The sequence below is a fragment of the Salmo salar genome, chromosome 27 (genome assembly GCF_965601325.2).
Source record: "Salmo salar chromosome 27, fSalSal1, whole genome shotgun sequence".
Lineage (NCBI taxonomy): Eukaryota > Metazoa > Chordata > Actinopteri > Salmoniformes > Salmonidae > Salmo > Salmo salar.
The window spans coordinates 32,559,088-32,576,036 of NC_138317.1; the positions used below are offsets into that span (position 1 = coordinate 32,559,088).

The 16,949-nt window shown below is 44.9% G+C and overlaps 1 protein-coding gene across 1 annotated transcript; it reads right to left on the minus strand.

The window, feature by feature from the left end:
- Positions 1–1,959: 1,959 nt before the first annotated feature.
- On the minus strand, positions 1,960–16,148 carry LOC106588906 (RNA-binding protein 24). Its single transcript, XM_014178452.3, has 4 exons — positions 15,678–16,148; positions 14,567–14,690; positions 13,943–13,997; positions 1,960–3,733 (listed from the first exon to the last, which is right to left on the minus strand). Exons 1-4 carry the CDS (start codon positions 15,843–15,845, stop codon positions 3,379–3,381), a joined length of 702 nt encoding a protein of 233 aa, XP_014033927.1. The 5' UTR covers positions 15,846–16,148; the 3' UTR covers positions 1,960–3,378.
- Between the last annotated feature and the right edge of the window lie 801 nt (positions 16,149–16,949).

The following is a 16,949-nucleotide window of genomic DNA, read 5'->3' on the forward strand; positions in this document are numbered from 1 at the left end:
AGTCTGTTTATAGGTGTTTCAAAGACATCAACAGCTTTTGCAGCTTCATATGTAATTTGCTCTGCAGACTATCAATGGTCTCAGGCCTCCATACTAAGGCCCACAAAAATACACCCACCCTGAAGACAACATCAATTCAACATCAACTTAACATCAATTCAACATCTATCTTAAAAAAAAACAACAGTATTCTTTTTAAATATAGAACCTTTTATTTCAATTTCGAGTAAATAGTGTTGAAATTCTGAAAGAAAGTTTTAATACCAACAGGACCTTTGCATTTAAATATAGTAAATAACACTGTACATGCCTTAATCCAGTGACAATGAAAAGCTTCCTTAAAATGTTTTTTTTCTTCATTTATTTTCATATTTTCCCTTGTAAGAAATAGTTCAAGTATAAAAATTCCCAACAGTGTAAAATAGCCCATCTGATGTATATTAAAAGCAATAGAAGCACAGCTATCTGAACCATGACAATAACTATACATTCTAATGTATAAAGCAGCATTTTGCTCATTTTTGTGAGGATTTTTTTTGTCTTTTCCAACAGTTCTAAACACAAAAGAGACAGAGTAACAGTCTGCATGCAAATAGGCCTGCATTTAAATAAAGTTTCATAGAAAAGGCATTAAACTAACCAATATTTATTCTAAGATTTCAAAAGGCAAAAAGTATAATTGTACAGTGCACATACAGAATTGTATCTTATATAAATCCTACATTAACATTTTTGGTTGAGTATGTTAATAATAATTATAATACAACTAAACCTACTCAATAACTTATATACCTTGAGATGAATACATAATAAAATGAACAGAGTACCATCACTAAGCCTCTGTCCTTAGAGCGCATAGAACATAGTCCAATCTCAAAATAAATATCTTAAATAGTACATCTCCTTTCTTACTCTCTTAAATAGCAATACAAATGTAAGGCACACTAAGAACCCATAGATTCATATGTCAAGCCCCTGCAGCCCCACCCCCCCACCCCTTCTCTACATCCCCCATCACCACTCCAGGGTACAGGGCCAGGGGGCTGGTGAGGCTGTGAGGAGTGGGTACAGGGCCAGGGCCAGGGAGTTGGTGAGGCTGTGAGGAGTGGGTACAGCGCCAGGGCCAGGTCCAGGGAGTTGGTGAGGCTGTGAGGAGTGGGTACAGGGCCAGGGCCAGGGAGTTGGTGAGGCTGTGAGGAGTGGGTACAGGGCCAGGGCCAGGGAGTTGGTGAGGCTGTGAGGAGTGGGTACAGGGCCAGGGGGCTGTGAGGAGTGGGTACAGGGCCAGGGGGCTGTGAGGAGTGGGTACAGGGCCAGGGGGTTGGTGAGGCTGTGAGGAGTGGGTACAGGGCCATGGGGTTGGTGAGGCTGTGAGGAGTGGGTACAGGGCCAGGGCCAGGGGGTTGGTGAGGCTGTGAGGAGTGGGTACAGGGCCAGGGGGTTGGTGAAGCTGTGAGGAGTGGGTACAGGACCAGGGCCAGGGGGTTGGTGAAGCTGTGAGGAGTGGGTACAGGGCCAGGGCCAGGGGGTTGGTGAAGCTGTGAGGAGTGGGTACAGGGCCAGGGGGTTGGTGAGGCTGTGAGGAGTTGGTACAGGGCCAGGGGGCTGGTGAGGCTGTGAGGAGTGGGTACAGGGCCAGGGGGCTGTGAGGAGTGGGTACAGGGCCTGGGGGCTGGTGAGGCTGTGAGGAGTGGGTACAGGGCCAGGGGGCTGTGAGGAGTGGGTACAGGGCCAGGGCCAGGGGGTTGGTGAGGCTGTGAGGAGTGGGTACAGGGCCAGGGGGCTGTGAGGAGTGGGTACAGGGCCAGGGCCAGGGGGTTGGTGAGGCTGTGAGGAGTGGGTACAGGGCCAGGGCCAGGGGGCTGGTGAGGCTGTGAGGAGTGGGTACAGGGCCAGGGGGCTGGTGAGGGTTAGCATAGGAGGGAAGTGTGTGTGTACCTGACACCAGCCCAGCCGGTCGGCTCTAGGAGAGAGGACAGAGGAGAGAGGACAGAGGATAGAGGACAGAGGATAGAGGACAGAGGATAGAGGACAGAGGAGAGAGGACAGAGGAGAGAGGACAGAGGAGAGAGGACAGAGGATAGAGGACAGAGGATAGAGGACAGAGGATAGAGGACAGAGGAGAGAGGACAGAGGTGGAAGTGCTGACAGGGCCAGGCAGGCAGGCAGGCAGGACAGAGGAGAGACAGTTCCCAAATGGGCCCCGGGATTAAAATGTGACAGCTCAACAAATGAGGACAAGTGATGCGTTATTTCCAGAGTGATCCGTCTGTGTGGCGCTGGGCGAACTGCGCCAGCCCCCTCCCCAGCTGCTCCCTCTCTCTCTCCCTCTCCCTCCCTCTCTTTCTCCCTCCCTCCCGCTCTCTTTCTCTCTGACTAGATCCCATTGCACAGAGCCAGAGAGCACGACTGGGCCCATTGTCCTTTACCACTATGTACGCAATTGTGTATGCGTGTGTGTGTGTGCGTGTGTTTGCATGCAGCCATGCGTATGTGTTTGAGACTAACTGATTTGGTGCTTCTCATTGTCTGAAAACATGCTTTTCTTTCTCTCTCTGTGAGTTGCCTTCATATTGTTTGTGATGCCCTTTGAAGAGTTGACGGCATTTTCGGTTATTCCTGCAGTTTTTTTGTCTCCTGGTGAACTGTTTGCTTTGCATAGGTCAAGAGGTCAAGATACAGAGTCAAAAAAGGGACATTCAGCATCAGGAAGTTAAAAAGGTAGTTCTTAACGTGTGACACGAGCTACAAATCTTCTCCTTTTCTCCACAGTTATTTCAACTACTCCCTGACATGCAGAGGTCGTCTTTACTAACACACTGGAAACTGGTACATTTCCCTGATTATCACAACATTTACTTCAATGCACTTGAAAAGACAAAAGGACAAGAGCCCTCGAAATGTGATAGTAAATATAGGTTGCAAGGGCACTTCGGGACACGTCTAAGTGTCCCATAAAGAGAACGCTCTCTCTCCTATGTTAATGACAGCAATGGAACATAAAGTCATGTTTTACACCAAGCTACAACCACTGTGATTAGTTGTTGCATTTCTCCTCTAGAAATAAATACTCTACTACAATTATAATGATAGTAATAATTCTATTAATAACAACAATAATAATCATAAGGATAAATCCACCTTCCTTACTTTGCTTTGTGAATTTATCAAGTTTTTCTTTTTTGGTTTAAACACAGCAAGTTGGAAAGCTACTGTATGGAGTTCTCACCATCATCATCATCACCCTCTTACCGACTCCGTCACTTAACAACACGGCCCCTCTCTCTTCCTCTTCATCGTCCTCTCCTCTTCACAGCCAATCAGCCGAGGCCGGCCGCGGGCCTCCCATCCCATTGTGTCCAATGGCTGCAGTGGCTGCTATTGCATGCGGTCAGCTTGCAGCTGCTGAGGCTGGTACTGACCGAAGGCTGCGGCTGCAGCGACGGCTGAACCCGGTGCGGCCGTAGCCAGGGGCTGCTGAACATAGCCATAACCGGCTGCGGTTAGGTACCCGGCCGCCGCAGGGGAGGCGGCGTAGGGATACTGCTCGTAGGCTGCGGCGGCAGCAGCGCTAGCCGCCGCGGCGGAGTACTGTGCGTAGGCTGCTCCGGTGTAGTCGATGTACGGGGAGGAGGCGGTGGAGGCAGAGGCTGCGCTGGGCTGCATGCCGTGAGGGATGACCATGGTGCTTGGCTGCATGAAGGCCTGAGGGTACACGTAGTGAGCAGGGATCCTGCAGGACAGAAACAGACAGACAGGGAGTTAGAGGTAGAGATCCCAGACCTGGCCTTACACAGCCACCGACAGACAGCAGCAACCCCCCAGCCTGACAGCCAACCCAACCACACTGCGGCCAAGCGCCCCCCAATACATCAAAACACCAGTCAATAACACCACGGAGACACTTGCTAGTAGCTAATAGAGATATAGGGTTGCCAAAATAGAGATCTCTCTGTGGAAAAATGGTGAGGTGTTCAAAGCTCAGAGGGGTTGTGTTCTCTGATAAGGGATATGAAGACATTTTGGGTTTTCAATGTCCCTGCCTGCCTATCACATGTTGTAAGAGATTTAGGCAAAGGAAGTGTTTGGTAGCATTGATGCCATCTTGGAGAGACAATCCATGTACACTAAGCTTTGCTGACTACAGGATTGAGTTTGGTCGATGGAGAGAGAAGAGAACATGATTTGTCATGTCGATTTGACCCTGGTGCCATTCCTATTTAGGAGGGGATAGAGTAAGGGAGGGCGGGAGGGGGGAGGGGAGAATATGGTAAAGAGGGAGGGAGGGGGAGGGAGGGGATGGGGTAAAGCGGGAGGGAGGGAGGGAGGGAGGGAGGGAGGGAGGGAGGGAGGGAGGGAGGGAGGGAGGGAGGGAGGGAGGGAGGGAGGGAGGGAGGGAGGGAGGGAGGGGGAGGGAGGAGATAGGGTAAAGAGGGAGGGGATAGGGTAAAGAGGGAGGGAGGGAGGGAGGGAGGGAGGGAGGGAGGGAGGGAGGGAGGGAGGGAGGGAGGGAGGGAGGGAGGGAGGGAGGGAGGGAGGGGGGGGAGGGAGGAGATAGGGTAAAGAGGGAGGGTATAGGGTAAAGAGGGAGGGAGGAGATAGGGTAAAGAGGGAGGGAGGAGATAGGGTAAAGAGGGAGGGAGGAGATAGGGTAAAGAGGGAGGGGATAGGGTAAAGAGGGAGGGGATAGGGTAAAGAGGGAGGGAAGGGGAGGGAGGAGATAGGGTAAAGAGGGAGGGGATGAGATGAGGGGGGCATTGTGAAAATGTCACTGTCATTTTGACAGCTGGACAGCTTTCAAAAAGTACACTGCTGGCTGTTTCCCCCTCTGTGCTTAGACAAAGAGCCCCGGGCGGGGTGCTAGGCTAGCTGCACTCAGAGGGACCTTTTCATTAAATAAGCAATCAGGAACAATGAGCACATTCTGCCTTTCATGACATATCCTGACCGTGAGGCTCGGCTCGCTAGGCTCTCTCTCGTGCTATCAGCTAGCATGATGATGGGAATGTTATACTATTGTTTTGGTGGAGGAAACTCAAGTTGTTGACCTGGATGGGGAAAACATGAATCCAATTCCTCAAAATACTAAACAAAACTAAACTGCAGTCAAGTTCATGATTCATGATTCAAAGGAATGAGTAACAATCAGTGTTATGACATAATGAGTGACATAATCACTTTATAATTGGCATATCACCATTTTATCAGTTGTGAATGTTGGATTTAGATGAGTTCTGGTCTGGTGTGGATTTTTGACAGTCTGGAATGCTGTGCATGATGTGATGTTGTCATCAACAGCTCATTACAATCTGTTGAGAAACAACCTAACATTTGATTGGACCAAAAATATACTGACATCAATTAAGCCAATAAGAAACAATATGGCGAGATGAAGCTTTTGTAGTCATACAGTTTGGAAATGAAAGACAAGATCTATCGTGGCAACCCTATTGTCAGGACTCCATTACCCAACCAATCACATCTCAAAACACTAGCCCTGAAGAGGAAGCAGGAAAAAACAACAGCAAGTCTACAAACACAGGCGTCAAAAATAATAAATGTCAACACAGTCCACATGGATCACCAACACAGCACAACCACAACCACTCATTGAAAGAAACAAAAAGGAAATAAATTAAACGGGGTCAGAGGTTAGAGGCGCTCCTTTGACATCACATCCTTGGCAGATGCCTCGGCCTGGCCTGCTAGCACGCTTCTATCTCAGCACAGTGTTACAGTCACAACACAGGCTGGAGTCCACACACACACACACACACACACACACACACACACACACACACACACACACACACACACACACACACACACACACACACACACACACACACACACACACACACACACACACACACACACACACACACACACACACACACACACACACAGGCTGGACGACGCACAACAACACAACAAACACACACACAGTGGATGTACACAGACCACAAAAAACTCACACAACACGAGACACAAGGGCGATTACAAAGAAAAACTCTCACACAAACAGGCACGCAAAGGATGGTGACAGCGAAATATAAAATGCGGTGTCCACCGCAAAACAACACAAACGCCCAGACTGCCCTAGTCATTCTAAACCGCAGAGTGAAGAATTTAAACACATTCAGACACTTTGGTAAATTCCTCAACTAACACCCATGGCCTCCGTAGTTAAGTAGACATTGTTGTGCCTCCCCATTAATAGCTATATTAAGACATACGGTTCTGGTTAAAAGTAGTGCACTATATAGTGAATAGGGTGCTACCCAATCATGTTCTCCCGCGGGGTCAAATAGGTATTTCATAATGCTATTTTCGACACTATTATATTTTACAGTATGGAGAAAACTCACACAAAAATAAGCTCTTTCACACCCCATATGAAACATGTTATAGGCTATCAAATCAAAAAGGCATATTTTGAACAATGTGTTACGTATTGTGTAGATAATCCTCTAAGAAAACCAAAGGTCCAAACCTCATGTCTCCATCACAATCCGTTCAAAAGTTAGAGGTTTTACCCTTGTAGGATGGCCAAAATTATGTTGAGTAAATCAATGGAGGCCAGAGATACTAAGTCGTATGTTTTCGCCTCAGCTAGGCTGGATGCGGTGCAAGAATGAAGGCTACCTGACAGGCTCACTTTCCCGTTGAACTCAACCCCTCCTGTCTCAGCCTCCAGTATTTATGCTGCAATAGTTTATGCGTCGGGGGGCTAGAATCAGTTTGTTATATCTGGAGTATTTCTCATGTTTTATCCAGTGTCCTGTGTGAATTAAGAATGCTCCCTCTAATTCTCGCTCTCTCTTCTCTCGGAGGACCTGAGCCCAAGGACCATGCCTCCGGACTACCTGGCCTGATGACTCCTTGCTGTCCCCAGTTCACCTGGTCATGCTGCTGCTCCAGTTTCGACTGTTCTGCCTGCGGCTATGGAACCCTGACCTGTTCACTGGACGTGCTACCTTGTCCCGTACCTGCTGTTTTCGACTCTCTCTCTACCGCACTTGCTATTTAACTCAATGATCGGCTATGAAAAGCCAACTGACATTGTCTCCTGACGTGCTGACCTGTTGCTCCCTCTACAACCACTGTGATTATTATTATTTGACCCTGCTGGTCCTCTATGAACGTTTGAACCTCTTGGCCATGTACTGTTATAATCTCCACCCGGCACAGCCAGAAGAGGACGGGCCACCCCTCAGAGTCTGGTTCCTCTCTAGGTTTCTTCCTAGGTTCCTGCCTTTCTAGGGAGTTTTTCCTAGCCACCGTGATTCTACATCTGCATTGCTTGCTGTTTGGGGTTTTAGGCTGGGTTTCTGTATAGCACTATGACATCAGCTGATGTAAAAAGGGCTTTATAAATCAAATTTGATTGAATTTGATTGATTATCGAATCTGCAGGGCATAAAACAATACAGAGGTGAGATAGATATTGATTTTGAGACATTACGTAGTATTTTAATCTTTTAGTATAAACTTCTCATACTAATGCGAAATTGCTATAATTTTTCAACGATTTCTCACAAAAACAAACGTTTTTGGGCACATACAAAGCTTGAAGAAGACACAGACGCTAAAATGGCCCATGCTCGTAAGCCTAAATTGGACTGTTAGAAGTGATCATTCTTCCCAAGAGAGAATCATCCCTGTTTGTTTTTTAGAAATATTTCATAGTCCAGTATAGGCAAGGTACAAACAAGTACGTTTCCATAAGTAGTCATATAACTGCAGGAAGCCTTTCCTGTAATGTGGATCTGGTCTCCGACATGCTCTTTGTTGCCTGGCCTCATTTATGATTGACAGGAGAGACTGGAGGCTGGGCCCCAGCTATTTTCTGCTTGCCTATCATCCTACATACATTTTACTGTGGAATGTTCCCATCCCTAGAAGTAATCTGGGAATAAATCCCACCCTACCTTTATTCACTTTCTCTTTCTATCTAGCCCATCCTCTCTCTCCCTCCCTCCATCCTTCCTACTATTTATCTCTCCCATTGAACATTAGACTACCACAACCTGTTTCTCCATCTCCAACAGCATAAACCTAAAACACACACACACACTATTCTACCATGGATTCATTTCTGTATCACTGTTGATCATGGGAAGCACTGTCTACCCTCTGACTCTATTGGATACAGGTGACGTAAAAAAAATACTAGGGTTACTATGTTTCTCAATGCTCTGTGTGAATATACAGTGCCTTGCGAAAGTATTCGGCCCCCTTGAACTTTTCGACCTTTTGCCACATTTCAGACTTCAAACATAAAGATATAAAACTATAATTTTTTGTGAAGAATCAACAACAAGTGGGACACAATTATGAAGTGGAACGAAATTTATTGGATATTTCAAACTTTTTTAACAAATAAAAAACAGAAAAATTGGCCGTGCAAAATTATTCAGCCCCCTTAAGTTAATACTTTGTAGCGCCACCTTTTGCTGCGATTACAGCTGTAAGTCGCTTGGGGTATGTCTCTATCAGTTTTGCACATCAAGAGACTGACATTTTTGCCCATTCCTCCTTGCAAAACAGCTCGAGCTCAGTGAGGTTGGATGGAGAGCGTTTGTGAACAGCAGTTTTCAGTTCTTTCCACAGATTCTCGATTGGATTCAGGTCTGGACTTTGACTTGGCCATTCTAACACCTGGATATGTTTATTTGTGAACCATTCCATTGTAGATTTTGCTTTATGTTTTGGATCATTGTCTTGTTGGAAGACAAATCTCCGTCCCAGTCTCAGGTCTTTTGCAGACTCCATCAGGTTTTCTTCCAGAATGGTCCTGTATTTGGCTCCATCCATCTTCCCATCAATTTTAACCATCTTCCCTGCCCCTGCTGAAGAAAAGCAGGCCCAAACCATGATGGTGCCACCACCATGTTTGACAGTGGGGATAGTGTGTTCAGGGTGATGAGCTGTGTTGCTTTTACGCCAAACATAACGTTTTTCATTGTTGCCAAAAAGTTCGATTTTGGTTTCATCTGACCAGAGCACCTTCTTCCACATGTTTGGTGTGACTCCCAGGTGGCTAGTGGCAAACTTTAAATGACACTTTTTATGGATATCTTTAAGAAATGGCTTTCTTCTTGCCACTCTTCCATAAAGGCCAGATTTGTGCAGTATACGACTGATTGTTGTCCTATGGACAGAGTCTCCCACCTCAGCTGTAGATCTCTGCAGTTCATCCAGAGTGATCATGGGCCTCTTGGCTGCATCTCTGATCAGTCTTCTCCTTGTATGAGCTGAAAGTTTAGAGGGACGGCCGGGTCTTCGTAGATTTGCAGTGGTCTGATACTCCTTCCATTTCAATATTATCGCTTGCACAGTGCTCCTTGGGATGTTTAAAGCTTGGGAAATCATTTTGTATACAAATCCAGCTTTAAACTTCTCCACAACAGTATCTTGGACCTGCCTGGTGTGTTCTTCATGATGCTCTCTGCGCTTTAAACGGACCTCTGAGACTATCACAGCGCAGGTGCATTTATAAGGAGACTTGATTACACAAAGGTGGATTCTATTTATCATCATTTGTCATTTAGGTCAACATTGGATCATTCAGAGATCCTCACTGAACTTCTGGAGAGAGTTTGCTGCACTGAAAGTAAAGGGGCTGAATAATTTTGCACGCCCAATTTTTCAGTTTTTTATTTGTTAAAAAAGTTTGAAATATCCAATAAATTTCGTTCCACTTCATGATTGTGTCCCACTTGTTGTTGATTCTTCACAAAAAATTACAGTTTTATATCTTTATGTTTGAAGCCTGAAATGTGGCAAAAGGTCGAAAAGTTCAAGGGGGCTGAATACTTTCGCAAGGCACTGTATTATCTTCCTGTGTTTGGACCGTTGCAGTCCTGGCGACCAGTGGTTCGTAAAGTTCAAGGCTAAATAAAGGTCTGTTCCCATCACATGCCATGTGGGTGACATCGTCGATGAGGGGGGGGGTACACACCTGTTGTTCTCCGCCTCATTAGAACCGTTGGGATTCTGCTAGCTGAGGAGCCAGGCCTTAACTAAATGTGAGAAGCGTAGAGGGTTGGCATGGTGCTATAATAACAACTATGGACCGGGTTGGTGCTGCTACATGGTATAGTGTGGTGATAGCCATGGAGCTGGTTGCTGCCCTCCCACAGCTGTTTCTATGGATGTGCCCCATATGGTACCCTATTCTCTTCATAGTGCACTATGTTTCATCAGGGCACTGGTCAAAAGTAGTGCTCTATATAGGGAATAGGGTAGCATTTGGGACACACCCTATGTCTCTGGCCTTGGGCTATAATGTATGGATGTGGTTGACCTACCACAGCTGTATCTATGTATGCCTGTGGCCCTTTAAACCTCCCCGGGGCCGCTAGCCAGCATCTGTTGGGCTGTTTTTAAAGAGCGGACGATTTTGACATGACAGAGAGAGCCCTAGCCCCCTGCTCCCCAGCGCACACTTCATACGACTGCAGCGTCAGCACTCCAGCCTTTGTGTGGCACAATGGAGAAGCTTGTTTTCCTTAACGCTGCAGCCCATGTGACGAAAGCTTGTTCAGAGGCTGTGGCATCCAGACATTTGTTTGTGTCACAGTAGAGACTCTGGGGCACTGCTCTACCACTGCACTGGACTACTACACACAACAGGACACACACATACTTACACAAACACACATGATAGTAAGGTGTTTTGCATCAACTAAACTAGTAAAAATATATCCTTTAGTGTGGAGATACAGTGCCTTCGGAACGACTTCAGACCCCTTGACTTTTTCCACATTTTGTTACATTACAGCCTTATTCTAAAATGGATTAAATATTTTTTTTTCTCAGCAATCTACACACAATACCCCATAATGACAAAGCGAAAACAGGTTTTTAGAAATGTTTGCAAATGTATTAAAAATAAAAACAGAAAAACCTTATTTACATACGTTTTCAGACCTTTTGCTATGAGACTCAAAATTGAGCTCAGGTGCATCCTGTTTCCATTGATCATCCTTGAGATGTTTCTACAACTTGATTGGAGTCCACCTGTGGTAAATTCAATTGATTGGACATGATTTGGAAAGCCACACACCTGTCTATATAAGCTCCCACAGTTGACAGTGCATGTCAAAGCAAAAACCAAGCCATGAGGTCGAAAGAATTGTGGGTAGAGCTCTGAGACAGGATTGTGTCGAGGTACAGATCTTGGGAAGGGTACCAAAAAATGTCTGCAGCTTTGAAGGTCCCCAAGAACACAGTGGCCTCCATCATTCTTAAATTGAAAAAGTTTGGAACCACCAAGACTCTTCCTAGAGCTGGCCGCCCGGCCAAACTGAGCAATTGGGGGACAAGGGCCTTGGTCGGGGAGGTGACCAAGAACCTGATGGTCACTCTAACAGAGCTCTAGAGTTCCTCTGTGGAGGTGGGAGAACCTTCCAGAAGGACAACCATCTCTGCAGCACTCCACCAATCAGACCTTTATGGTAGAGTGGCCAGACGGAAGCCACTCCTCAGTAAAAGGCACATGACAGCTCGCTTGGAGTTTGCCAATAGGCACCTAAAGAATCTCAGACCATGAGAAACAAGATTCTCTGGTCTGATGAAACCAAGATTGAACTCTTTGGCCTGAATGCCAAGCGTCACGTCTGGAGGAAACCTGGCACCATCCCTACAGTGAAGCATGGTGGTGATAGCATCATGCTGTGGGGATGTTTTTCAGTGGCAGGGACTGGGAGACTAGTCAGGATCGAGGCAAAGATGAACAAAGCAAAGTACAGAGAGATCCTTGATGAAGACCTGCTCCAGAGCGCTCAGAACCTCAGACTGGGGGCAAAAGTTCACCTTCCAACAGGACAATGACCCTAAGCACACAGCCAAGACAACGCAGGAGTGGCTTCGGGACAAGTCTCTGAATGTCCTTGAGTGGCCCAGCCAGAGCCCGGACTTGAACCCCATCGAACCATCTCTGGAGAGACCTGAAAATAGCTGTGCAGCAACGCTCCCCATCCAACCTGACAGAGCTTGAGAGGATCTGCAGAGAAGAATGGGAGAAACTCCCAAAATACAGGTGTGCCAAGCTTGTAACATGTTACCCAAGAAGACTCGAGGCTGTAATCTCTGCCAAAGGTACTTCAACAAAGTACTGAGTAAAGGGTCTGAATACATATGTAAAGGTGATATTATTATTATTTTGTATATATATATAAATAGTCTATATTGCAGTATATATTGCAATATACATTTGAAAAAAATGTGTAAAAACCTGTTTTTGCTTTGTCATTATGGGGTATTGTGTGTAGATTTATGAGGAAATGTTATCAATTTTATAATAAGGCTGAAACCTAACAAAATGTGGAAAAAGTCAAGGGGTATGAATACTTTCCGAAGGCACTGTATATGTACTCATCCCATGTGCCTTGATAGTCATTTTTCCAAAGATCGCTTTCCTGTGAACAGACATCATTATCTCTGAATGAGACACAGCAGCTCTCCTGAGAGTCGTAAGGGCCTGAAGTATACCATATAGGGATAGATAGATGGAGGGAGAGAGAAATAATGAGAGTGAGAGAGAGGGATAGAGAGAGAGTGCGAGAGAGAGCGAGAGAGAACGAAAGCGAGTGTGAATACGAGAATGAGAAAGACAGAGAGCGAGAGAGTGAATACGAGAATGAGAGAAAGAGAGAAAAGAGAGAGAGAATACGAGAATGAGAGAGAGAGAGAATACGAGAATAAAAGAGTGAATACGAGAATGAGAAAGACGGAGAGAAAGAGAGAGAGAGAGAGAGAGAGAGAGAGAGAGAGAGACAGAGAGTGAATACGAGAATGAGAGAGAAAGACAGAGAGAGGGGGACAGAGAGTGAATACCAGAATGAGAGAGAGAGACAGAGAGGGTGAGTTTGAGAGTTTAGGTGTTAATGCTAGAATTATTAAAAAAGACACATTCAAGAAATGAGTTGATGGGTTTTGGTGGGGGTCAGTTAGGAGTATGGGTGAGAAGTAATTTTTTTAAATCACACCGCAAATCGTCACTCACTCCAACAAGACATCCCAAAACCTATAAAGAACATCCTATTACCAAAGAAAAGGTCAACCACAAGCTACAGCACAAAAGCATCAAATCAAAAAAAATGTTTTACTCTCCTACTAAAGTCCACATTCTTCCAGAAAAATGGAAAAGAACACCCCCAAAAATCTTCAATTCATATATTTTTTTCATTAAATAGAAAACACAAGGTTTAGCTGTCAACACCACTTCATAACAGTAAAACAGCACACAAAGCTCTAATTGCTATTCAAAATAACAAATTTAAATTCAAAACCAAAATGTAAAATCAACATACATGCATCTATAATCACCATTTGAGCTTGTTTGTGTGTGTTTGAGATTACAGGTAATTCCCCTGGTCTGATCTGTGACATGGCCACAGAACTAATCCTGAAACCACCAGTTAGTTATCTTAACCCATATCGAGCCTGTCGGACCAGAGAGATAGATAACATTGAGTCATTGAGGCTGTAACTTTCCATCAGTTGTACTCAACAAATAACACACACACACACACATGCACACGCGCACACACACACTCATACTGTGAACACACACTTTCTCTTTCACTCACACAAACCTTAAATGTATATTTTGGTCAACTGTAGTCAGTGATAAAAAGAAAGAGGATTTGTGAAATGTTTTGTTTCAACATAATTATCGTGCAAGTATGGAGAAAAATCAGAGTAAGCACAAAACAATTAAATAAACAGATTATATAAACATACATGTCATTGTATGAACATGTCTATCAACGCTAGACTTTAGCCAAATGAGGGACATTCGGTCTTTAGATGTTGTGTAGTTACACCAATGAGGTTTCATATACAGTAGCTCAATGATGATGAGGTCATTTAGAAATGTATTCTTATCAACACCCAACCATCCCTTTCAACACAAAGATGCTGCAGTTCTTACCCATAAGGCCTTTGGATAAAGGCAGGATGAATTTGTGGAACCCCAAAGGTGAAACCTGGATGGAGATGTGGAATGGTCAAAATGAATTGATGATCTTATTCATGTCACTGAGTATGTCCCAAATGGCACCCTATTGCCCATTTAGTGCACTACTTTTGACCAGGACCAATAGAAGTGCACTATATAGAGAGAAAAGGGTGCCATTTGGGACACAGATATTCAGAACATTCTAGACACAAGTTATTTTAAGAACATCCTGAATCATGTATTGAATGAACACATTCATTTTGCATATTTATGCGACAAGCATTTAGCTCATCATGATGGTATTCTGAACCAGGCATGATTTGTGTGGAAAACATGTGGACAATATGAAAAAGAAATGCAAAGCTATAAGATGATACATGATGTATGTTCTTTAGGACACACCCTCAATGTTCTCAGAACATTAAGATACTGGACAGGTGGCTGAAAAAGTACTGTGTGTGTGTGTGTGTGTGTGTGTGTGTGTGTGTGTGTGTGTGTGTGTGTGTGTGTGTGTGTGTGTGTGTGTGTGTGTGTGTGTGTGTGTGTGTGTGTGTGTGTGTGTGTGTGTGTGTGTGTGTGCGTGCGTGCGTTTTTTACCTGGCTGCATCACCCGTGGCTTGGCCCCCAGGTACGCCAGGTTGACGTTGGCTTTCCTGCCGTCGATGATGGGGTTCGGATCTTTACATGCCCTGTCTGCAGCCGAGCGGTCAGCCATCGTCACCTGTATGGACACACAGAGAGGGAGAGAGCATAGGGAAGAAGCAGGTTAAGGTGGTGAAGAAGAAGTGTGAGGGGGATGGTTAAAGTATGATCAAAACAATCAGTATTCAGCAATGTTCATATTCATTAGCTAAAGGGGCAAACACTTGAGAAAATATGGACATTACACTTGGAACCAACTGTCACTCAATATTTATAAAATATAGGTAACTGTCATTCCTTATAGTAAGTTGAGATCTTAGGCCCTGCGGAGTTCTTTCTTTGTTTTCCAGAAGAGAAACTGGATAGAAGACTTCTCTATCCACAGATATTATTTACTCAAAATAATTTCACCTCTTGATGTCACTACATAGTTTTTCACTGTACTTGGCTGAGGACAAGCTTACTTTATTAAGATCTTAACTGCTTCTAGCTGATGACTATAAGAATGAGAGTAATTACTCTTTGTAAGAGCTTTTGGGGCTGCGGTAGGTCTTTCTCAAATAAGTTGACACAGAAACCCAAGGAAAACTTTTCAACTCAGATACTACAGGATCATTTTTCACATAAAATGTGTTTCAAACTAAATGGCGTCAAACAGGGGGGGGGGGGGGGGGGGGGAACCATGGTCCTAAAACAGTTGTATAGTAGCCTATCTGTCTCTCATCAATGCTCTTATAGACGTTGACATGATGATGACGTCATGCACATCATCTTCCCAAGAGTCATTTTCTGAACATGCCAGGGCGCAACAAGTTGGAATGTAGCCTATCGGTTGTTTCAATGATAGAACGCTCCGAACTGAAAACACAGGCCTACTTATGAACAATAAAACATTTACACTTTTCAATGTCTATTAAATATTATGAAATACACTAGCCTAACCAACACCCACTTTAACGATGACATGTGATTTGCTGCCATTTCAAAGATTGCAGGCATTTGACAGACAGTGCAAGTGAGGTCCCTGTTTAAAGTTATGTCAAATAAATACTATATTGATACTTACAAATCCATACCCCCTGGATTTGCCGGTTTGTCGATCGGTAATCACGACAGCTTCCTCAATTTCTCCGAACACTTCAAAATATTTCCTGAGACTGGAATCCGTGGTGTGATACGGAAGACCCCCGACAAAAATCTTCGTGTAGGTCGTGTCCTTCTGCGTGGTGTGCATCTTCACCAATATTTTAGTGCAAAATAGTAGAATAGAAACAATCCAAAATATAGTGCAATGTTTCCTTATCACCTAGTTACGTTATTTATAAGTATTTCTATAAAAATGGACAATATGAGATTTACAATTGGAGAGGCTTCAGAGAAATAACACAGAACTCAACAAAAATCAAGATTCGAGGTAGATTATCTTTCGACACTTAAATGAGATATGGAGCGGATTGTCCAAGAGATCATCAGGTGTTTTCAACTCTTCTCCGTAACTGTCTTGACAAACTAAATTTGTTTCGGACCCATTCCTAAAAGCGCTGCCCATTAACTCCACCCAGTTCCAAGCACAAGGGCGGTACAGCGCGTGCATTGCTGCCCGCCCACATGCTCCGCTACACGCTCCAGCTAACAGCTGGGAAGCGCGCAGAATGAAAAAGATCCATTCCTGCAATGTGATGAGGAAGAATAGGGTATATTACCACATATTTAACCAACATGACGGTTATGGTCATCATTCCCCCCCCCAACTGTATAGCTCAGAGGGAGGATGGTTGGGTACATTTTTGGCATTAACCCACAGTCTCACATACAATACCCAGTTATACTCCATAAAGGTATGACTTAAAAATGAACATATTGGTTCTCTCCCTGTCCCAAGGGATACCTTCCAGCAGGTGGTCGGCCCGAGCCGGCCCATTACGCCCGGAGAGGATCAGTGGCCAAACCCAGGGACGCATGTGTTTTAGTGGCAGCAGCAGTGCGGCGTGACCAATGCAGACAGGTGTAATCTCTGGGCCTCAAGATGCCAATTAGATTGAGTTTCTTTATAGAATAATGCAGTACCGTCGTGTTTAGTTTTGTTCGGGACTATCAAACACGGGACGCTGCTATACCAAGATCGTTAGCCTATGTAGGCATATAGGACAATGGGTCGGGACAGCAATTTACAGTTTTCTGGTCCCCTGATGTCTCATATGAAGATACTGATGACTGAACTGTGGTAACACGCGTTTAGGAGTGAATTCAACCGAGTGTTGATGGATCTTACGCCGTTTATGTTAACCTTTATATGTGACTTGCATGGATGATCTGTGCGTGCGTAAAGACGCGGCCG